Source organism: Patiria miniata, unplaced genomic scaffold (assembly GCF_015706575.1).
Source record: "Patiria miniata isolate m_02_andy unplaced genomic scaffold, ASM1570657v1 HiC_scaffold_2, whole genome shotgun sequence".
Lineage (NCBI taxonomy): Eukaryota > Metazoa > Echinodermata > Asteroidea > Valvatida > Asterinidae > Patiria > Patiria miniata.
In genome coordinates this window covers 16,517,166-16,540,402 of record NW_024037058.1, presented here as the reverse complement: position 1 = coordinate 16,540,402, position 23,237 = coordinate 16,517,166, and the positions used below count along the sequence as shown (strand labels likewise).

At 38.0% G+C, this 23,237-nt stretch overlaps 1 protein-coding gene across 4 annotated transcripts in view; it reads right to left on the bottom strand.

Annotated features, from left to right (window-relative positions):
* LOC119726694 (inositol 1,4,5-trisphosphate receptor) overlaps window positions 1-22,785 on the bottom strand; it is a 114,728-nt gene extending 91,943 nt beyond the window's left edge. For all 4 annotated transcript variants that reach the window (XM_038198490.1, XM_038198492.1, XM_038198493.1 and 1 more), the window contains exons 1-7: window positions 22,595-22,785; window positions 20,013-20,163; window positions 19,478-19,548; window positions 15,252-15,367; window positions 6,834-6,920; window positions 5,464-5,622; window positions 4,363-4,461 (exon numbers count right to left, since the gene is read on the bottom strand). In XM_038198490.1, the coding sequence (XP_038054418.1) occupies window positions 4,363-4,461; window positions 5,464-5,622; window positions 6,834-6,920; window positions 15,252-15,367; window positions 19,478-19,548; window positions 20,013-20,104 (624 nt within the window). In that variant the 5' untranslated portion in view covers window positions 20,105-20,163; window positions 22,595-22,785. The remainder of the gene's footprint in view (window positions 1-4,362; window positions 4,462-5,463; window positions 5,623-6,833; window positions 6,921-15,251; window positions 15,368-19,477; window positions 19,549-20,012; window positions 20,164-22,594) is intronic.
* Between the last annotated feature and the right edge of the window lie 452 nt (window positions 22,786-23,237).

Genomic DNA, 23,237 nt, shown 5'->3' with positions numbered 1-23,237 from the left:
AGTTAAACATTTATGGCAAATTGTTTTTTTCCATCAATGTGATTAATTGCATGTGAATCCTGGATATTGCATTCAGATCATAATAAGATGCGTTTCCACAGTATAAACCACATAAACCACACACCCTCTCAGTAAGAACACTGATGATTTTGACATTTACATTTTCTTCACATGTTCTTGTACAAGTACAATTGTATGATACTTGAGACAGACGATTACATAATGTGTCACTAGACCAGTGAGGAAGGCTACATGTACATGTCAATGAGGTTCTTAAGTGCATGTGAGGCCGAAAATCAATTTGTGCAGTTTTTGATGTGCTAGTGGGCGTTGCTTTTAAACATCTGATTTTTTTGCTCCATTCAGGATGCACTATGCTTTAACACATACATGAGGCTACATGTGGATTTTCATATTAAGATTATATTTTAACAAGAACAGGGCTAATCCTTAACATTCAAGACTGATGGTACTGGGCTTAACACTTGCATGCAAGTGTTTTGAATAAGGTACATTTAAGAAGACATCCAAAATCAACATACTTGTAGTTGTGCTGTCTTGCATATATACGGCTGTCCCAAATATTCAAACACTCGATCATCAACCAAATTTTCGAATAGCTTTTTACCGGTTCTAATATTCAAGAGAGAAAAAAATTACCCACATACGCACACGACTGTGATGGTATTTTCATCGTAAAGTTGCGTTGCTTTATTGTCCGATGCCACTTTTCTGTCTACCATAACTTTTTGTCGACTTTTAAAGCCCTTTTAAATACTAACAGCAAACACTTGGGCGGCCCACAATATCATTCGCTGCGCCACATGCAAAAAAATTTGGCGTGCTTTGCATGAACTTTTGATCGGCGCGGCACATAGTTGATCAGTGAGTTACGAATATTCGGTCAAACAGTTTTGAATAATTGAATTCTTAATTATTCGAAAATGGACAGCCTTAACAAACCCCCAGGCTAACTATATAACAAAACACATTTGACTGTTTGGTAGATTATACTGCAGCAATACATGTATTTGAACCTCGGGAAAAATAGGGGAAAAGTGTCCTGACAACTCCCAAAAGTGTAATCTCTACAGAAACTGGAAACAAGAGGAGAAACAAATTGGAAATCCTATTGAAGTAGGAAAACTATCCTGACTGATACTGTAAAGCAGTGTAAGATCAACATTGAAGCCACGTACTACATGTACACAGTGCTGAAGTTTTTCCCTTCATGAGTCACCCAAAATGGATACTAAGCTGATCTCATCGTAACTTACAGTCTGTTTGTAATACCACTTTCACATTTCATATGAAAGTGAGATAATAGTGATCAAATAATACGGTGAAACCACACATTCTTGAGTCACGTGGAAGTGAGATAATAGTGATCAACTACATTTTCTTGATGTCATTCAGTCTGCTTTACTCTCACTTCCGTTGAAGTACAGTTGGCCGCGACAATGTTGTATTTTTTATGTATTTATGTATTTTTATTTTGTTTTGAGGCTCGTTATTGTGGTTGTAACCAAAAACTGGTGCCCTTTCACACTGGTTTCGTTATTTGGCAACTTGGGTAGTGCACTAAAATAATGCATTACTGCTTTACGGATTATGCCTTCAAAAACTATGAGAAAGATCGAATCAGGTGGTTATGACCAGCAAAATTGCCAATTTATCCAAATATTGCCAAAGATTAAAATGAGTGAGGCCGAGTCTTAAAGCCAGAGTCCATCATTTGCAGCTATCCGAAAGTAACTGACGTTATTATTGTTGAAAAACATACTTGGTTGAAAGATAGTAAGGGGACTAAACTCCCTGTGAATTATTCTTTCTGGCAAGCTGTCATTTTGAAGTAATCAACGAAGGAAGGCCTTTCCAACAGTGCTTCATAAGACGCACCGTAGGAAATTTAAATTAGTAGTTCGTTTTGTTATTTGGCGAAGCGCACGCAAGCATATTGGCACGACGCACGCGCGGTTGCTATAATTCGTCGGATCAGTGCGAGACATCGCGTAGCTGCAATCGGCTCAGTGAGAACGTGTCTCAGACGCTGAATTCAGGCCCAATTCAAAACATGATTCAGCAACTTTTGATTTGAAATTGAGATCCTAGAATGCTGTTTTCCTCGGAATATACAGCTGAAGCTGAGCTGAAACTTCATTAGGTTAATTGTTCAGTACCCTTCTTTAGATTTTGAGCACTTTTGTTGCTTCAAACGAACAAAATGCACAAATTACCAATGATGGGCTATATCTTTAAGTACAAGTTGAAACCTGAAGTCTACACATCAAGGCAAAGTCATTTCCATAAGAAACTATACATGTACAATTTAATTTTCCCTGTTGCGACTTTTTAATTAGATGACCTTTGTTAGTATTTAAGTATTTGGAGAAATATATGCAGTCTTTTGTTCAAAAGCATGTCAAGCATATTTCCAAAGAATCCACCTGCCTTGAGGAATCCTGGCATGAATACTTCGTTATCTTAGAATCTTGTCTGATTAGGCTGACATTTGGGTATTGCAACAGATAAAAACAACTGACTGATTTTTTTTCTGGTAAGCAGAAAATACACCACATGCAGAAAATGTGCCGCATGCACCCCCCTCCCCCCCCCTCCCCCCCCTGTGGATCTTCCTGTGTAATAACATGACTATTGAAGTTGTCATCACCACCCTGGGGATATAACTGAGTAAAAAGATATTCAACCAGTTTCTCGTACCCGCACGCTTCCTCTTCCCCTCCTGCCACCTTTTTTCCTAGTTATTTTAAAATCATTCATTTGCAATATATCTGAATTTTTCATTTGCTTCCAGCAAAATTGAAGCTATGATTGCAAGTTCAAAATCTGGTTGAAAGTGTGACTGCTCCTTGGACACAAAAATATCAGCAAAGGGTCAAGAAAATGGAAGAATCCAACTACTATCTTAGAAAATCCGCCTTATTAAGGAAAAAAAAGGCCGCCTACTACCTTTTTTTTCAAGAAAGCCAAGACGAGAAACAAATTTCTTTTTACTTGTCTAATGGCCTGTAGATTGTCATCTCAGTCTTCCTTGTGGAGATTTCCAAATGATTCCAGGCACTCATTTCGAATGTTAAAGGTAGGGTAGATCATTTGTCATTTGTGCATTTATTTTTTCATTTAAAGCAACAAAAGTGCCCAAAATCTAAAGGCGGATGCTTAACAACTAACCTGATGAAGTTTTAGCTCAGTGAATGCTGTATATTCCCAGAAAACTATATTATAGGATCTCGATTTCAATTCAAAAGTTGCCGAGTCATGTTTTGAATGGCGCCCGAAATCAGCATCCAGGACACGTTCTCATTCGGCAGATTGCATGTCACGCACTGAACCGACGCTTAATGGCAACCCTGCACGTGTATACGTTTTGAAAGGGTTTTGCAAAAAGATTTATCATCGCTGACAATCACTATATTCCGGTAAGACTTTCTCCAAGCCACTCAGAAACTGCATCAGGAAAGTGATGCAGTGCTAGATTATGCTACACAGTCCTAGAGGTGGTTTTGGGTTTTTTGGGGTTTTTTTTGCATTACCAAAGCTTCCTTTGAGGCGCTCATTTGATGTAAAAACACCAAAAAAAGGCAAGCTCAGTACCCAATAAGAACACAAATATTGTAAAGTTATCAGATGAACATTATAAACAGTCAAGACAACATGACATCTACATGTAGGGATTGCTTCACTTTACCTATAAAAAATGAACCTTTACATTTACTTTTCCCCCAAAACTAAAATACTTCTTTGGTTTTATTGTAAATTTTTTGCCTTGATGGCACTCAATGTCCGCCTATCTTTCTTCCCCCCCCCCCAAAAAAATCCCACTCCCTACAAATTTTTTTTTCATTACCATTATTGCTTCGTCCTTCGGATGGGACGTAAAGCCGTAGGTCCCGTGTGTTGTGTAATGCATGTTAAAGAACCCAGTAACACTTATCGCTAAGAGAAGGGGTTTGCCCCGGTGTTTCTGGCAGTGGCTGCAATGTGCGCCGCAGCACCTTGTAAACCATTATAAGGGGAGAATGGGTCTCATATTTCTCATAAACTTTATTTACCTTTCTTACACGTCTCATAATTTGCGCCAGGAGTGTCATATTGACAGATATGGCGCAGTATAAATGTTCACTATTATATTATTATTATTATTATTAAAAAAAACTACCCCTTACCTTTAATATAAATTACGCTCATTGAAAAGGAAAACAGTATGTAGAAATGCCCAGCAAAACAAAGAAATAATGCCAAAATAAATTTGAGCCCACTCCCTAAATTCTCAGTCTTGAACCACCTCCGATGAGAAATATTATGAGTAACAATGCTTGAGATTCAGAGTGTAGTACATACCTCCTTACAACCAGGGTTGTCGATGAGTTCATAGTTGCTGGCATGCAGCGGCTGGCCAGCATTGACTGGGTTCAACACAACTTTGTCGCCAACTACAACCTGAATTTGAAACATAAAGTAACAATGATAAACATATGGGACCCTCAAGCACAAAAGAAACAGTCACTTGGGCCAAGCTTTGAAAACTGGGATTTTGGGCTCATGGGAAAGGACATTGAATAAGCTTTCCAATGATGCACAGGGTGAGTCAGAAAGATCTGGACCCACATTAAAGAAAACATTAAACGTATGTAGCAATTATCACAACAAGTGCAAATGAGATAAGTTATAGGCTGGTGGGCACACGCTAAAAAACACTCTGACCATGGTTCCATGGTTCAACAAATTTATTGACAGACTCAGTTGAAGTTGAATTGACTCAGTTGTCAGTTGAATTGACACATTTAAAAAAGGCAAACCAATTCCGTGTGCAGACTGGAAAATGAGCCACTTCAATGAAAATACAAAATAGCATAACTCCACACCACCGCCAATTGTTTGAAAAATTCAAAATTCCAGTGGAAGACAAGGTAATAACCATTCATATGAAACACTCTCAGTTATTTTCTCAATCTACTCTATTTGCCACCAAAAAATAATGAACTTGGGTCCAGATCATTCTGACTCACCCTGTATAGAATATGGGGAGCGGACAAAATCCGACAGAGTTATAATATTTTCAGTTCTAATTTTTTGGGGGCCTCTGAAGGAAAACGAAATCAAGAAAATTTGTCATGAAAGTTTCCCAAATGAACTCCCTGGGAAATTTACAGATTAACTTCATTGAAAGTGTGTAACACTAACGAGGCCCCCTTTAATGGAGAAACCATTGTGCATGCTATTGTACAAATCAATTGCCCTGTGACAGATTATCTGAACAATACCTAGCACAACGCTTCCACCACTGAAGGAGGCCTTCATGATAGAAGTGATAAGGTGCCCCAATTGGTCCATTCCAAACCATCTTTGTGGACCCCATTGTGTCTGTTACAGTGTCAATCTACTGTAATGCAATTTCCTTGCAAAATAAAAATTGTTTGGGCCGATTGCAAAGTAACTTACATTATCGCCAGCTGATCTGAGCTTGTAGAAGGGTACGATGTAGAACCAGGAGCCCTCGTTGCCTGAGGAGTCTAGGGTGACTCTCATGGCGTTCTTCTCCAACAAGGCTGGTAGTCTCTTGTTGACTGTCATGTATTTATGACTCTTGATGTGCAGCAACTGCCAGATGGAAGCACACAGAAGGAGAATGAACCTGTTAGACCTTGTACAAAGTTGGCTTTTCGAGGACTAGTATTTTGCCATCATTCATGTGTTTCTCTGGTTATTACCTCCGTCAAGGAGGTTCTGTTTTCATCGGAGTTGGTTAGTTTGTCGGTTGGTTGGTTTGTTGGTCGGTTGGTTTGTCTGTTAACAAGATAACTCAAAAAGTTATGGACAGATTTGCATGAAATTTATTTTAGGGGTGGTCCTTGGTACAAGTACAAATCGATTAGATTTTGGAAGTGATCCGGATCTGGGTCTGGATCCAGGATTTTTTAAAAGGATTCTTCACCATTTATGCGAGTATTTCTGTTGGGTGTACTGACAATATGGCCAAGAATTGTTTAGCCTTGGCGGAGGTTTGCGCCCTTTGAGTGCTTTCTAGTTCTCTCTTGTTTCCCGCTCCGTTATTTAGTACAAATTGAGTGGTGGAGAAGGTTGTCTTCGTGATAATGGAGACGAGATGTTGCTATCGCTCTATTTGTGCAAAATAATGGATAGGCGGAACAATAGCGTGAAAATCACAGGTTGAGGTTAATATTAGAATAACCCCGAACCAGATTTGTAAATGTTGTCTTTCAAAAAAAGCCCCACATTTGGGACCATTGTTTGTAATTCTTTGGGACCATTGTTTGTAATTCTTCAATTGAGCATTTTTTAATACTTCTTTAATCAGGGATTAAGTGGTCTCTGACATTTTTGCCTGAACATAAGGTACAAAGGAAAAGTTTGCACACAGGTATCGTGCCAATATGTTTAATTTACAATTTGAAAAAAAAACACCTGAAATCGGGTAATTGCAGGATGACTGATTGAATATACACAAAAGTAACCCCCAGAGATCATGTTTTTGTTCAATATTTTTTTTATCACACGACTTTTAAATCTCTATACCCACAAAAAAAAATAATCAAGTTCCAATCTACGACAAAACCTAATATTAAAATGAAATAAACAGAGAAAAATATATAACTAACTCTGACTTTCAAATTATAATTGAACATAATTAAACACCTCTCCAGATGTTCTGAAAAAAAAATATCAAACTGTATTGGAATAAAATTACATTAAAAAGGACTGAACTGCAAAACAAATGACATAATAGCAATTGACAGTTCTAAATCAAATTTTGCTTTTCAAATGTCAACAAATTTACAAATGTGCATTACCTGGATGACGTTGCCATAGACAATGACACTGCCCATTAACTTCTTGTTCTCTGTCTCGTTCTGCTTCTTCTCCATCTCAGCTGCATGCTGTGGGGCCAAGACACAGAAAGAGTCACAGTCAAATTACAGACGAAAAACATGAGACATTCTGGCGAAATGAAACAGAACTGGGCACAGGCCCGTAGAGGAGGAAAATGCAAATGTTTTTTTTTTTTTTTAGATTTTCAAATTTATTGATATAATTCTTTGATGTGTCTACTACACGCATTTTATATAAGTTGTATAAAAATTGTGGAATCAAAGTGTTTTTAAGGAAAAACAATCGGCATCTTTCATTTTCATGACTACAAAACAGTTGAAACTTTATAAATAAAGGCCTTTTTCTCAGTATTTTACTTTTTTTGATACTGTATGTCGATAAATGCAAACTTTAAACAGCCATAACATGTCCGATTCAAGTGCTACATAGAGTTTTGTCAGGAGAATGTTATCTTTTTCCTATAAATACCTGCAAACCCTTGAGACCTCTGCCCATTTCTGTCTCGTTTTGCAAGAACGCCTCGCATACACGTTTATGTATATGATGCACGGCAATTCTACTGGAACTTACATAAACTGGGGGGGGGGGGGGGAAGATGAACTTTACCAACAGTCAGATACTGTGTAGAATAAATCTAGTCATGAATGGCTCCAGTGCAGAGAAAAGGCCATTTCTTTTTATGGTCATATTTTAATCCGACATATACCATAAACCCTACGTTGCTTTAGGGCCCTCGGCAGTCCTCAAACCCTCTGCCGATTAGTTCGAGGACTTTTCCTTTCCTCTCAATCTCACCCCCAGTGTTGGAGTATTGGAGGGGGCACAGATGAAGGAAAGAGAGGTAAAAGAGAGGGGAAAAAAATCCCCCATACAGGTGTAAAATGACAAAAATGTCTCACTTGCCACTGTAGGCCTACACTAATGTCCAATGGTTAGATATTCTATGAGAGGGTTTCATGGTCTTGTTGGACTAAAGTATCCTAAATCGGCCAAAATCCACCAATTTTGTCAGGCAAAGAATGTTGGTGTCCTGAGTCCATCAGAATCCACCAGTGAGTCCATCGGATCCGCTAATGCAGTAATATACCTTGTACACACCAAACATATAGCCAAGGAGTTAAACTGTTGAGATCCTGAATCCATCAAAGTCCCACAACTGCTCGATATGGAGGTATCCTGAATCCATCAAAATCCCGCAGTACCGTTAGGCTTACTTGTCCTGAATCCATCAATAATGTTTCAATATGGAGGTATTGTGAATCTGCCGAAATCCTCCGAAACAGGGGTGTGGGTTTTGATGGATTCAGGTAAAAAATAACCAAAGCAACAGCTGCAAAACAGCCTACATGTATGTGTGGACATGTACATGTATTTGTTTGTTGCACTGTACCGGTATGTGTGTAAAATAATAACCTCAAGAATGATTGAACTTGCAATGAACTCCTAAATAGCTTCTTTTTTAAATTCAGTCAAGTGCAAAAGTTTTCTTTACTTTTCCAAATTGACCTACCGGTACCTGTACATGTACACACAGAAACATAATTAAAACACCCCATTTCCTTTTCATCCCTTTTATTTAAAGAAAGTAACTAATTCTCAATAGTGATTTTTTTATTTCAGTTCTAGAAAGGAATCTAAATTTACAAAGGTAACTAGTGCATTAAAGCTATAGTCCATCATTTGCAGCCATCCCAAAAAGTAACTGGCGTATTATTGTTGAAAAACATACTTGGTTGAAAGATAGTAAGTGGACTAAACTCCCTGTGAAATTAATCTTTCTGGCAAGCTATCATTTTGAAGTAATCAACGAAAGAAGGCCTTTCCAACGGTGCGTCTTAAGAGGCACCGTAGGAAAATTTAAATTAGTAGTTCGTTTTCTTATTCGGCGCAGCGCGCGCAAACATTGGCACGACGTACAGGCGCGCGCGGTTGCTATAATTTGTCGGATCAGTGCGCGACATCGCGTATATACAATGTAGCTGCAATTCAAAACATTCCAAAACATGATTCAGAAACTTTTGATTTGATATTGAGATCCTAGAATGCTGTTTTTCTCGGAATACAGCTGAAGCTGAACTGAAACTTCATCAGGTTAGTTGTTCAGTATCCTTCATTAAATTTTGAACACTTTTGTTGCTTCAAACGAACAAAATGCATAAATTACAAATGATGGACTATATCTTTAAGTATGTAGATTTTAAAATGTGGATTTGCAAAACAAATACCGGTAGGCTATGTACATGTCAGCGTAATAAAACGCAAAGTATTAATACATGTATCATATGTAATTTCTCTGTAGACATGTATAACAGCCGAGGCAACAACTGACAATGACATAATCAAATTAACAGCGCTGTCATCAGTGAAGCGTAAGAGTCTAATGACATTAAGTGCCAACGTCGGTGACAGAAAATCAATGTTTCCAGCGGCATCTTTTTGTCTGCTATTTATATTCTAATGTAATTTTGTTCAACAGAATTAAATTGTGTGGTTTTTTTCTTAGGCCAAAAAAAAAAAGTCTCCAGTTTCTGGTATGCGCGCGCGTCGCCGTAGCCATGCGCGTCGGCAAAATGAAAAAGGTTTTTTTTCAATGAAAGATGATGACTCAAAACGGCCAAACTCACTGGTTTGACTGGAATTCTGCTGCTGCACAATTTTAACGTGTTTTTGGATGCTTTATATGGCCTCTCTGGACTCCCATATATTTGCACTAAGTTTAGTCGGGCACCATTTGCAGTCATCAGCCGACATTTGAGGCAAAAAAAATCAGGTAAAAAAAAAAAAAAGCCGCGTCGCCGCACCACTTTTTGGGCAAGCTCCATAGCAGAAACCGGAGACTTTTTTTTGGCCTTATGTATTATTTTATAAATTGTTTTGATTACATGCGTGTACATGGGTTGGGTCATTTTTCCCTCCATATGCAATGCATTCTTACAAAATGTATGTGTGTGGCTGTAGTACCGATAGTATTTCAAATAAGAAATATATTACATTACATGAAAACTCCACAGTAACGGTATGTTGCTCTTTGTGCATTATAATGTAGCCAAATAAACAAGTAGGCCTACATGTAAGTTGTTCTTGGGTTGGCTGCAACTTGCGCAAGTTTTTACTTGTGTTTGTACACCAGGCTAGCAAAACAAACTAGATATTAGCAGTGTGTGTTTTTATTTTATTTTGTTTACAGTTAATGTTTTTGTTTTGTTTGTGTTTAACTACATGTTAATTGTATTGTTTCTGATGTGGAATTTGTTTTATTATTGTTGTTGGTTTTTTTTTTGGGGGGGGGGGTGTTTTCATAAAAAGAATTCGGGCTTTTACCTATGGCTCGTTTAATGTAAATCTTGTACAAAAATTTCTCACTAACATACACAGTTACCTACATGTATGTGCTACAAGATAAACCAGGCAGTTCACATAATCCGTGTTAAAGGTGAAACATTTGCCAACATTAACAAGCTCGATAGAAAATATCTCGGAAGCTGCGGGCAACGAATCGGTGTTTTAAAAAAGCAGGTTTTTGACCCCAGTGACCCCATGATGACCTTTGAACCCATTTTGGTCAAGTGACATGTTGGGGCTGGGCTACTGATACTTTTGACGAAGTTTGGTTGAAATCGGTCAAAACATGTAGCAATAGACAATGTCAACGGAGAGACATGATGATTTGTTGTGCTGCTATCCCGCAGCTGAAAAATGAAACTATCAAATAATTATGAAATATACCTTACTTGACTGTAAGTTAATAATTTTAATATAATCTAAAGCCTTGTGTATGCTGTCATTTCCAAGAAAAGTTGAATTTGGATCATTTTCCAACAACGGTCAGCCGACCATCTTTGGAGAAAAACTGCCTTTTTTTCCCAAATACTGCCCCCAATTTACCAATTTAGTTAGTCAACATTTTTTTTTGCAATTGGTTACACATCCGTGAACGGTTGCAAGCCAGCTTGTCTGGTTCCCTCAGAACCTGATAATTCCACAAAGTCTATAAATTGCTACGTTTCAGCTGAAGTAGGGTCAGGGAACCAGACTACAAGAAAAGCATTCATTTTTTTTCGTGGTTTCTCCAGCATCCATGAACACAAAACTTTTAATAAACAGGTCAGTGGAATGATATTTGCTATAAAACACTAACCCCCAAATCCATCCATTTCTGAATATTACAGCAAAAGCAAATAACACCTTTCCAACAAAAGACTACGGTCATCAATTTATCAGGCTCCACTGATCTTAAATCTACAGAAGAAAAGTCTACATCGATTGAATTACTGGGCCCTTACACACGATCAGCTTTACCAGGAATTGCTCATTTTTAACAACATTTTGGACAATTCCTCCTGACAATGGAAAACCACATGAGGTTATTAATGATGCATGACTTGAAATTCAGCACACGTGAATAACTGGTTCTCAATAAGAAACACCTACACAAGTTTGAAGCTTACATACATGTAAAGGTTATTTTACAAATTTAGGGTCCAACGTGTGACATTTTTCCTGTCCCTGTTAGATGTATCTTGGTACTTTGTAATTTGCCATTCAAGTATCGGTTGCATTAAGAATGACTTCAAACACTGTTTTTTTTAATTTTGCCTCTGAAGTTCTTGTTAAGATCGCAACGTCAGGCCGCCTTATTTTTTTAGATTTTATATTTCAGGTCAATTCAATTAGGAAGCAGTTTGCAGCAGTCTTCTTCATTTTCAATTTTTTTTTTATGTGTTGGGTAGGTTATTTGCTTTTCATAATCACTCTTGGAGGATTCTGCATTGAGGAATCATAATTATATGAACATCTACATGTATGTCAGAGGTAACAGGGGTAGGAAAAAGGTGGACCCTAAATTTATAAAATTGCATGTCCCACTAGAAATATGGATGCATAAAAAAATAGAATAAATATACGTTTTCTTTTCTGAGAAAAAATTAAGGAACAATTTCATGAATTTAGTCTTGCCCACAGAGTTTATGCACACCATGATAGTACTTTTATTCTCCTGAAATTGGTACTCGGCTTTTTAATGAATAAAAACAACAAAGATGGCCTCTAAGATGGCTGTTGAGCAAAAGGTCTAGTGTTAACTGCAGTATAACCAATCATAATCTACCAATGCTAATATTTACAATCTAACGAATCTTCCGTTTGCACGAGGAAATATGAAAAGAATGTCTGAGAGGCTTTGCAAAGATAAATTTAGAATGACAAAATAAACAGTAAAGTACTGCTGCTGCCAGTGCCAGACATACATGTATACATGTAAGACTGGAAAAGTCTAGAAACATTTATCCGTGTGTACACTTATGAATGTAACATTGCAAAAGATGGCAAATTGGAATTTGGAAAACTCTCAAGGAAAAATAAGACATAAATCAAAGTAAAAGTAAAATTTATAAAAGCCTTGAATGTACATGTTTCAATTACAAATGTAGGTTGCAGTCAAACCTCGTCCCCAGTGCTTACTTTATTTCCAACCTCGTTTCCAATAGTAAGCCCTGAAAAGGAAACTTTCTTCCTGTATCCTGATTCGATACCGCAATAGGCTAGTAATAGATTTATATCGTGTACTTGGTGTTGTTATTTCCAACGTGCATTACCTGTTTTCACAATCATTGTAATAATAACGTCCACGCCTTCTCAAAAATACCGTACTCCTTTCTGGTTTGCTCATCATTATGAAATGTGATACTGCATAGTGGCAGAATAATATTGTAACATTTTAACTTCGAAAACAATCATGTTTTCGTAACTCACGGCGCAACGAATTGTATGTACATGTATGTATTTAGCTACTAACATTCCCACACTTTTTGTTCTCAAAACTGAAGTTGAAGATTTTTTTTTCAGTCTTGTGTACAATACATGTATGAGCACATTTGCTAATTAATGTATACACGAGTAAATGAAAAACGTAATATTTGTTGGTACCCTAGCTGCATCAAATATTTGTTCAAAAGCTTTGTCCGATTTTTTTTTGAAAATCAGAAGAAAGAAAAAAAAAGGCCAGGGTCTCTTTTTGGGTAAATGGGGCCTACGGCACTATACAACCAATAATTATACACTGTATCACACTGTCTAATGTAAATGTATCCCAAGTGGACTTTATCTTTCCATCAATAAATGAACAATACTGTACATAATTACTGTGTACCAGGACATAAACTTCATGACTGATACTTCAGTCAGTTTGTACTGTAACTGTTTAGTAATGATCGCCAACCCATGCCACATGATTCAGTAATACTACAAATAGGGCAAAGTCCTTATGGGGATGGACTGTCTGTTGTTATTATTTTTTTATCACTGCGTGATAGTTGGGTTGGGCTGTGTTTGTTTTGCGTCAAATTTGCGCGTAAGGCTGCACGACATGATGTCAACTGAACTCCATGGGCCTAATTTGGAATACATGTACCAGAACCTGTGAATGTGGGGGAAATTATATATACATTGTACTTGCTACCTTAAATTCAAGTCTAAAAACAATACAATCTGCAGGTTGCTGATTCAACCATAGAGCAAGGAACAGAACCGTATGAATAGAACACTGAGCATGCATACATGTACGTGTTCAATGGCAATGAACACAAGTACTTGTAATTGTACTGAGTGTTTATTCATATTTTTTGTACATTACAATGCAGAAGGAAGTGTTGTCTATAGATACTATGTAGTTGAAAGCTATGTTAAATAAATGTTGCAAAGCCAACCTTTCACACATCTGTATGACCATTTCCTATAATTACCGGGGTATGTATTCATTTTTTAGTTGGCAATGCACTTGTATCAATTGGTTATGTGCATGTGCATAGTCCGGGTACTGTACCGGTACCTACTGAAGTAACACACAGATACCTGGGTACCTGTAAAAGAAACCCAACCCAAACATTCAAATCCCGGAAATTGTCTGAAGGGCTTTATAAATTTACAGTGTAAACTGCAACTTTCGCGAGCATCAATCTGCTGCGCGTTAAAATGCACATAAAATCTGGTTTGGTTTTCCATGTAGCCTGGTTTTCATTTTGAAAATTCCCCCCAGATGGTATTCAAACATTTCTTCTTTTTTTTGTCTGAGAAGTTACTTAGTAATTTGTAAAGTTGGTTGTGGGTCCCGTAATCTGGAACCGGTTCCTGACTTCAGTGGTCGGGTGCTCGGATACCCGATTCCAGTGCAAATGCAACCCTAGTATTGAAAATGTTTTTTTCCCTGAAAATTTAGCTGACCTCTCTCTTTTTATATTTCAGGGTATATTCAATTTGTGAGAAGGACAATGCAACGCAGAATCAATAATTCAATCAGAATCTCTTGGGGAAATGTCCAGTAAACGAATGAATGTGTGATATTTAGTCAATTTTTGCCACGGGAAACTGCTGAGGAAATCAAGGACCAATATAACAGAATTAACGTCATAAAAACCTGGGCCGGGATAAATGTATCCGTGCATGCAGATGGCGCAGTAAATAGGGAAAAGGTTGGAACACCAGTCTCTGTGAAACCCACATGTCAACCTGGAAAATATGGAAACTACCCAGCCATATCGGCACGCACACCTGTAACACAGATTAATATCTTCACGAGGAACCCAGATAAGGAAATTACCTCCAGGTGAACGGGTGGGGGAAGGGGGGAGGGGGAAATGGGTTTGGGTTCACTGACACTAGGGACTGCGCTGGTTGGTTGTTTAAGGGGGGAGTGAGAGAGTAATTTGGTGATATTTCAGGGGATTAACAGAAATGACTTTAGCTTCCTACATCAAGTTTGAGAGAAAAAGGTTGTTCTGCAAGACCATGGGGAACTTGAATTGCTGGCTTTTTTCCTGTAGATGGCCTCAGTGGTTTGTCCAAGACCCCCCTCCCCCCTCCCTCCCAGATCGCTCAACAGACTGTAGGCCTTTGTTGAGGAGTTATGATTTCTTTTTTTCAAAACTGTGAACGAGTCAGTGTAACAAATCTGTAAATACTAACCCCAAAATCCATCTATTTCTGAAAATTACAGCAAAAGCAAATGTTGTATAGTACCTTTAAATTTGCCAAGCAATAAAATTTGATGGGCAGTGCTTTCTGCTCACTTGTTACATCAAAATGGGCACTAGTCACAAGAAATGATAAGATTCCGTTTCGCTCGTACCCCCCGCCCTGCAAACAGGATGCTGGTAAGGGCTGACGTCATTTGAGCTCTCATTGGATAGATTTTGCGTGACCTGTGACGTAGAACGCGTCACACAAACTAGCTTCCGGTGCCCATTATGCGTAGCGCGCGCTAGCTCCATGCGAAGGTCAATCTGTACTTCCTTCACAAGATTCTGTGAAGCTCATCAGCCCTTACCAGCGCCCTGTTTGCAGGGCGGGGGGTACGAGCGAAAATCTTCCGTCTGTTATCTCACCTGCAGCTTCTTGAGCAGGACTGCATCCGTGGCAGAGGAAACATTGGGCTTAGCCGACTTCCAGAATTGTTTCTGGGCTGTGTAGCGGTTCATCGGACATATCTTGAACAAGCAATCTGAACCGGAGCAAAAAAAAGTTAATCATTAAATTTGGTATATTTGTGCTCTCTGAAAACTCCATGAGATGTATTAAAACAATTACTATACTGAAGTCCAAATTTGGAAGTGAACTATTATTATTATTATTCATGGTTTATTTATTTCATTTAAAAGATACATGGCAGCCCGAAGGCTGAATTATGGTCATTTTACAATTGTTAAAAACATTAAAGTTAAAACAAAATCGACAATGAACAATGATCCTAAAAGCTAAAATCAGACTGGTACATTGTATATAAATACGGTAGATGCACATAAAAACACTACAAAATGTACTTTAAATATGCTCTGAGCCTATGTTTAAATACTTTTCATAATTAGAACACTCCTAATTCAAAAAATGAAATTGTATTAATCCTTCACGTGGTTAACATTTTCTTTGCTCGAAGCTGGAAAACAGCAGTTCTTTACATGTACATTGTATGTGGCGAACACTCGAAAAAGCACACATTTATCCATCAAACGTCATTTTTTTGTCCTTAGAAAGATATGCTGCTATACCATTAGAGTGAAACGCTGCTATAATGAACACCGCTGTAACAAACATTTGGCTATAATGAATATCCCCGTTGGGTCCCGAAATATTAAATTCTATCATAATGCACAATCACTATAACGAACAACCACAATAAGGAACATATTTTATGGACCCCATGGTGTTCATTATAGTGGCGTTCTGTACATGTATGTCTAAAATGGAAAGAAAAAATTAGACTGCTAGACAAATTACTCTATTACATCACAAAGACTATATCATCTGATCTGACACAAAATAATCAAGAAAGAATTGCCTTAAGCGATGACCTTCCAAGCGACAGACAAGGAAGTTGGAATGATGAGTTTCCTATTATCAGAAAGATCACCTAGGCAAGGTATACAGGTACCGACCGGTACATGTCATAAATGCACAGACTTTCAACCCAAACCTTCCCAAATCCTCCAAGATCCTCCTTCCAAAATGAAGGATTTTGCAGGATTGAGGCTACATGGCAAAAATGTGTGGCTTATTTTGGAAGATGCACTGTGGCAAGGTCTTAGGCCGGATCTTGTGATTTTTATGCTCAACCGTACTATACATAAATTTAGGCCCAGAATATACTTGAAATCCTCCGCACTGCTCCAGGATGTCACTGGCTCTGCCTCAACATATTGACAGTGATTGCTGAAGGATTTTGCAGGATTGAAGCAGTGGTCACCCCTCCAAGGACCACATTCAAGAATTAATGGAGGATTTAGCAGGATTGAGGTTGCATCCTAGCAAAAATGCCTGGGGGGTTAGGGTTAATAAGTATCCCTCCTGCTGTCTGAACAGTCACAGACAGTCAAAAAGTCAATCCTCTTCCCAAGCCATGCCTTTTACACAGGCTAGTCACCAACAGTCAGATCGTATTTCAAGCAAGCACTGTGACTAGTCAAATTCAGCCAACAGACAAAAGCAGACAAGTGGTAGGCACAGCTGGCTTGTTAATCACCTATAGTCAAAGTCATAGCTGTATCAAGTAACATCCGGTCAATCCTGCTTTATGTCGGCTGGGAGCTCTTAACTGTTGAAAACAGTCACTTGATTGATTTTAACTGAGAGGACAATTTTGCACAGAGTATATGTTTGCATAGGAGGGTTCCTCACTTAATGTTTTATACATATGGGTCATTCCACCGGGTTGAGGAACAATGTGTGACATATGACCATATTAAGAAAAATATGAATGCCTTGCTAGCAGTTGCTCTACATAATATTTGTTGTTGGGTGTTTCACGACTGCAGAAAGTTTGAAATGATTTCAATGTATTTTGCCAAAAATATGAGCAAAAAATGTCATTTTGTGTTACGTCCAAATGTGACATTTGTACCTTTTTTTTTTAAATTTCTGCGAAACGTCACCCAAATTCACTTTGCGTACTTCTTAATATACATGCAACACAATAAGAAAAGCTTTTGTCACGGTAGTCAGGTATCAAATGGAGCAGAAATGATAACTTGGTTGTGTGGATGTAACATTGACACGGTGTAAAACCCAAATGTCACACTTCCATTGAGTGATTTTTACACCGTTACATCCACACTTGAGGTATTGTTTCTGCTATATTTGAACCCTGACTATACCAAAACAAAAGCTTTTATTGGTGCTCACATGTAGGTGTCCAGTTGTAAATATGCAATGTCAGTTTGGGTAATATTTTACATACGTGTAAAAAATGGCAAAAAAAGAATATTTGGATGTAACATTGACACGGTGTCAATGTTACATCCGAATTAATACATTTTTGCTCATATTTTTGTCAGAGTACTTTCAAATGATTTCAAACTTTCTCAAGTATTGAAACACCTTAAGACAAATATTATGTTGAGCAATTGTTTAGAATGCATTGATACTTTTAATAACCAAATATATGGATGTAACATGCACTGCTTCCCAACCCATACATGTACATGGATGTTAACTCATGAGGATGTGTGTGTGTGAAACAATATACTCTTGCTTGGTTGAGTTACATTTTTCTGTTATGTCAGTCTACGTTTATGTGCAAATGTATGAGAACCTTTTAAACACCTTCAACTATCTGAAAGTTTTGAAATAAAATGGAGGGTTACTTCCACTTTCGGCTTTGGTAGTCAATGAATTTCTGTCCTCAATGGTTGAGAGTCAAAAAAGAAACCTGCTTTGCAAACATGTATTTCAGTGATATACAAATTTATGTATATTACAAGAACATACATGTACATGCATAGAACATTACTTCCTGAAAACGTTTCTATTAACATGGTAGTGGCAATCGTTACGACAGCCGTAACGCAATATTCATCTGGGGTGTTGGACTGGTTGTTTCATGTGCCAGTGTATTTTCTTGTGTTGCATGTTGTCAATACCTTAAGTTTGGAGACTCTCATGAAATACACAATACTGAGAGTCACAAATTGTCTTACTAGTAACTGACCATACTTCTCAATTCACTGCTCATCACATCCACAGTGTCCTGTTCGCACACAATTTAAAGAAACAAGGACTTCCTGCATCCTGCAAAATCCTTGAAAACCTGCCAGTGGATTTTAAAGTGTAAGGGTTAAAGTATCAAACCACAGTTAAGCCAATGGGCAATTCCACGGTTACTCACGTTACATTTCGTAACGTGAGTAACCGATTTTGTGCGTCTTGTTTATCATACATAACAAATTTTTCTGGATGTCATCTTTGGTGCTTAGGTAGGTCTACTGTAGGTCTACTCTATCTACCATGGGGATAACAGTTATTAAACCTTTTCAGTAAGGTAATTACAGCCCAGGGAAACTCAAAAGTACATGTACATCAAAAATGTAACGTGAGTAACCGTGGAATTGCCCCAATGGTGCTCATATTGTGGGGACATAATCACAAGTCAATTTTGAATTCTGGCAGGAACAGTCTGTTTTTTCAAGGATTTTTTCCCCCTCACATTTTACCAGAACCCAAACATTTTAGCTTTCATACATGCACATGTACGTACATTCTCTGTTGTGAAAACTTTCAAATGAAACTGAATGAAACGGGGATTGGCGTGCAGAACATATTACATACATGGGAAATTCGTGTTACGGGCCCCTCTTTAGTTTCGATCAACTTAGAGTCAAGGGTGTTTTTTTTATCATACAAAAATGACCTTTTCAACCTAAAGCAGACTTCTCTCAATTCTAATGACACCCTTTTAACAATTTTGAACAGTTTCTTGGGGTAAAAATGTTCGTACATGTTTTATGGTTGGTGCCGTGCGATTCAGCGTGCCTTGGGTGTTCACAGTACATAGTGGTAATCGCCATCTTTATCGATTTTCGTGTTGTGTTTATAAGTCATTTGTGTTGTGTTTCATTTTACATCCAAATTTCCTTAACAAATTCAAAACCCTTCCCTCTATCTATGACATACATACATGTACATGTATGTTCTTAATGTTACCAACTAGTTTGGTAAGTCAAATAAATTAAAAGTGGACTTTGTTCTTTTTATAGGGAACCGGGCTTGTGACTACACGATCACCATTATATGATCTCTATCAGACAACTTTTCAAATGAAAGCTCAAATTCCGACACTAACCTCTGAATTTCTTGGGTGGGTTGTTGAGATCACCAAAGTCCGGCTGTACTACACACCTGTCGTCCACAAGGCTGAAATGTTAAGAAAACATAAATTAAGTCAAAAATTTTATGTAAGACAAAAAGCTAAAGAATTACTATTCAACTATTCTGTTGTACATGTACTGCTTATAGTTTGGCATGTTCACGATTCTGAAAGAAACATTGTAGAGTGTCGTGGTCCAATAGTTACAGTGTTCAACCCACATGTAGTTGGGTTCGAACCATGAATGGAGAACATGGTTTTGAAGTCCTTGAGCAAGACACTTTACTACAATTGCCTCTCTCTACCCAGGAGTATAAATGGAAAGAAAATTGCAACCCCGCTTATTGGTCAAAATCTAGAGGCCAAGATGCGATTGTATTGCATAATTAATCAGCAAATCTGTTCAAAAATTATAGACCATGGCTTTCACCATGGTCTATTATATATAGACTAGTTGAAATGGGGTAATAATTTTCTTTTGTGAAGCACAGTTTGAGACCTATCGTCTTACCCGAGGGTACTGATGAACCCATTGACGCTTCCCTCGGCATACAGAGACACAATGTCTCCAAAGTGTAGAAAGCTTGCCGACATCTCGCTCATGTCTGCTCGACTTGCTTCGCAAAACTTAATGCCACATCAACGGTACCATTGTCAAGTTACTGTTAAAAAGGGAAAGTGATTAATAAGAAAGATTACAACCACAAAAAAATGACGAGTAGATTACATTTTCCTTTCCGATTCATGACTTTTTTCTTAAAAGGGAAGTAACGTTCAAGAACCATTCGGTTGTCAACTGACACATTCACGCATGGATGATTCATAATGCAATGATCAACTTCCATTAATTAAAACAGCAACAGCAAAACATGTAATAATATTAATAGTGTGTACCAATTTCCCACGAGTATTTTCGATATATTTTCAATCATAACCACAATGGGTGGTGGACTACCAAAAAAATTGATTTAAAATTTATCTATTTAATGTTGAGAAAAATATTTGAAAGAATTCCATACCTGGACATCACTTGACACCCTGTGCACAAACCCTACATGTATGTGACTGGTCTGAAAAACTCCAAGTGTTTTCTCAGTAAATGCTTCATTTTTTTCCCCTGCTAAATTTTAGGACATGCCATCGCTTTCTGATGGCTGATAGGTCACTGCAGGGAAAAATTAGTGATGTCCATAATGGCATTCTTTCCAAATTGTTAAAAGAATCTGCTTAATTAAATAGTAATACAGTCGTTTTCCTAGTTCCAGATAACAAACATCATTCAGGCTGCTTTCGGCTCAACTAATCCACGATCGAATTCAAGTGACATTGGTTAAAAAGTTTACCTGGAGTGATGGAGATACTCCAAAATATTTTTCCGAATTTATACTCTTTTCATTTTGACTTTGTGACGTCAAAAGTACCGATGCCATTTTTCCTAGTTCCGGATCGGTTTAATCAGTTCTGAATCAAGAAAATCAATTTTCTGCCAGAACCACCCCGAATCAAGCACATTTTCAGATAAATTATTCATTTTTTTCAAAAAACAGTTCATTCAAGAAGATTCCAGCAAATTTTAAAAAGAGAATGAACAGAAATGATTTTGAAACTTTTGTTTGCAGTGCGCAAGGGAACGAACACGCACGGACCGAAAACCTTTAACCCATCACAGAATACGTCACATAAAATCGATTACCGCGAGTGGAGTTTGGTTGTAAGTGCACGCGCGATCCGGAACTAGGCACAAACATACGGTCATTCATTGATGAATTTTCATATTAGAGCTTACTCTACAGCTTACTTTGATCATCAACAAACATTAGATGCAAGATTTTATCAACTGTAACATACGAACAAAATATTCAAAATCACACGGTCCGAGTAATGTACCAAGGAGAACATTTATCGTCGATTCGCAGCTCCCGTGATTTTCTACAAACCGTCCAAACATGTCAAAGTGCAAGTCGGAAATCTAGCCAACGTTCCATTTCTAGAGATTTTATCGAAAAGATCTTTGTGTATCAAGAAGCTTACATTTTCCTTTTCAAAATGCACTTCGTCTGAAAAAATAGTATTGGAGACCAATTCAAAAGGGGCATGTTTTTATTTGAAGCTATCCAGAACTAGGAAAAATCCGGAACTAGGAAAACACTGTACTATGTTGTGCTGCATTGTTATGTGGGACAGTCTGTGCAGCACAAAATCCCCATTCATTCCTCGTGTTCACAGACATAGACATAATGCAAACTGCCCCACAGTTCAACGGCAACGCATCGTATATCGTCAGTCCACCTAAAACGACGAGGATATGTTTTGACGCACTCGCATTCAATTTGCGTTGGACAACACGCGCGCGTTGCAAGCGTTATCTGCGTCAATTATGTCGACTCGAGGATACATTCTAAGACAAGATAAGTATGCGGTAGCACCATGTGAATAAATCTCTTTTGTGAGTAGGCCTATGTTAGCTCTACTAAGTGGAGCGTTGAACTATTGTCTAGGGTACCCTCCGTACGGAGGGTACCGTAGTTCAACGCTCCACTCAGTAGAGCTAGGCCTATGTGTGGTTCTGAAAAGAACCTGAGGATACAATGAAGATGGAAAGATTTCCATATACGAAGTTCACTAATTTTCCTCTGTATTGACTAACAAGCCCCCAGATAGCAATTTCATGTCATCAAAGTCAATTTGAGCAGTGAGAAAATACATGCATTTTCTTAGAAAACACTTCGAATTTTTCAGTCCAATCTCATAGGGTTTGTACACGGGGTGTTGAGTGAACTTCGTATATGGAAATCTTTCCATGAAGATACACAGTCATGACAGTTCTGATCTATCCGTAAAAAGAGTCCATTGAATATTCTAGTTCAACAACCTCAGCTGCTAGTGCTAGTGCTAGTGCTTCTTGCTAGCTTAGTCATGTTATTGTTAACAGTTAGTCCTCACAATTCCAAACACTCCTTCTCTTTAACTTAAGTATTTACAAACCACCTGACCACCTGGCACCTGCGAATAAGTAAAGCAGTCAAGCCTGGCCAGCTATTTCTGATATTTCGTACGCATAGCCATAGCATAGTTGTAACGTTTAAAGCTTACCGAATGTTGTTGCCTTGTGCGGAAATCCAAGCACTTATCCCGCTTACAAGAACGAAAACACAGTGTACTATCTGGATATGCGACACAAAAACATTAAAATCCCATAGAGATTGTGTACGTTCACGTTAAATCTGAACTGTCAACTACACATTGCATTTGCACACTGCTGCCGCGCCGGGCCTACCCGCTGATATACTGTATGGAAGGTACAGCAGTATTTCACAACCGCAATAACTGGAACTTATGATAATTTATGCTGTTGGGTCACTAGTTCAGGGGTCAGCGCGTCACTGGATATGAATTATGCAGTATCATGAGGAGCGCGCCTAGCCGGCCTCCACGCGTCGTGCATGAGTGATTGAGTTGCCGTGTCAGACTCGGAGGCGATAAGATGACTGGTTGGCCAAAAATCTTTGGAGACGACAGTGATCAATGATCATAAATGGTGATTGGCCAGATCAGACTAGCTCTGGTTTCTGTTCTTTCTCACTCTCCATGCTCTGAGAAAAAAATGGCCATACTGTATGTAATGTAACTTTTACACTAGAGCATATCTGTAGGAAATATCCATTCCTTTGAAATGTATAAAAAAAAAAATGCGAAATCCCTTTTTGGTAAAAACAAAAATTTTGCAAAGTGCACT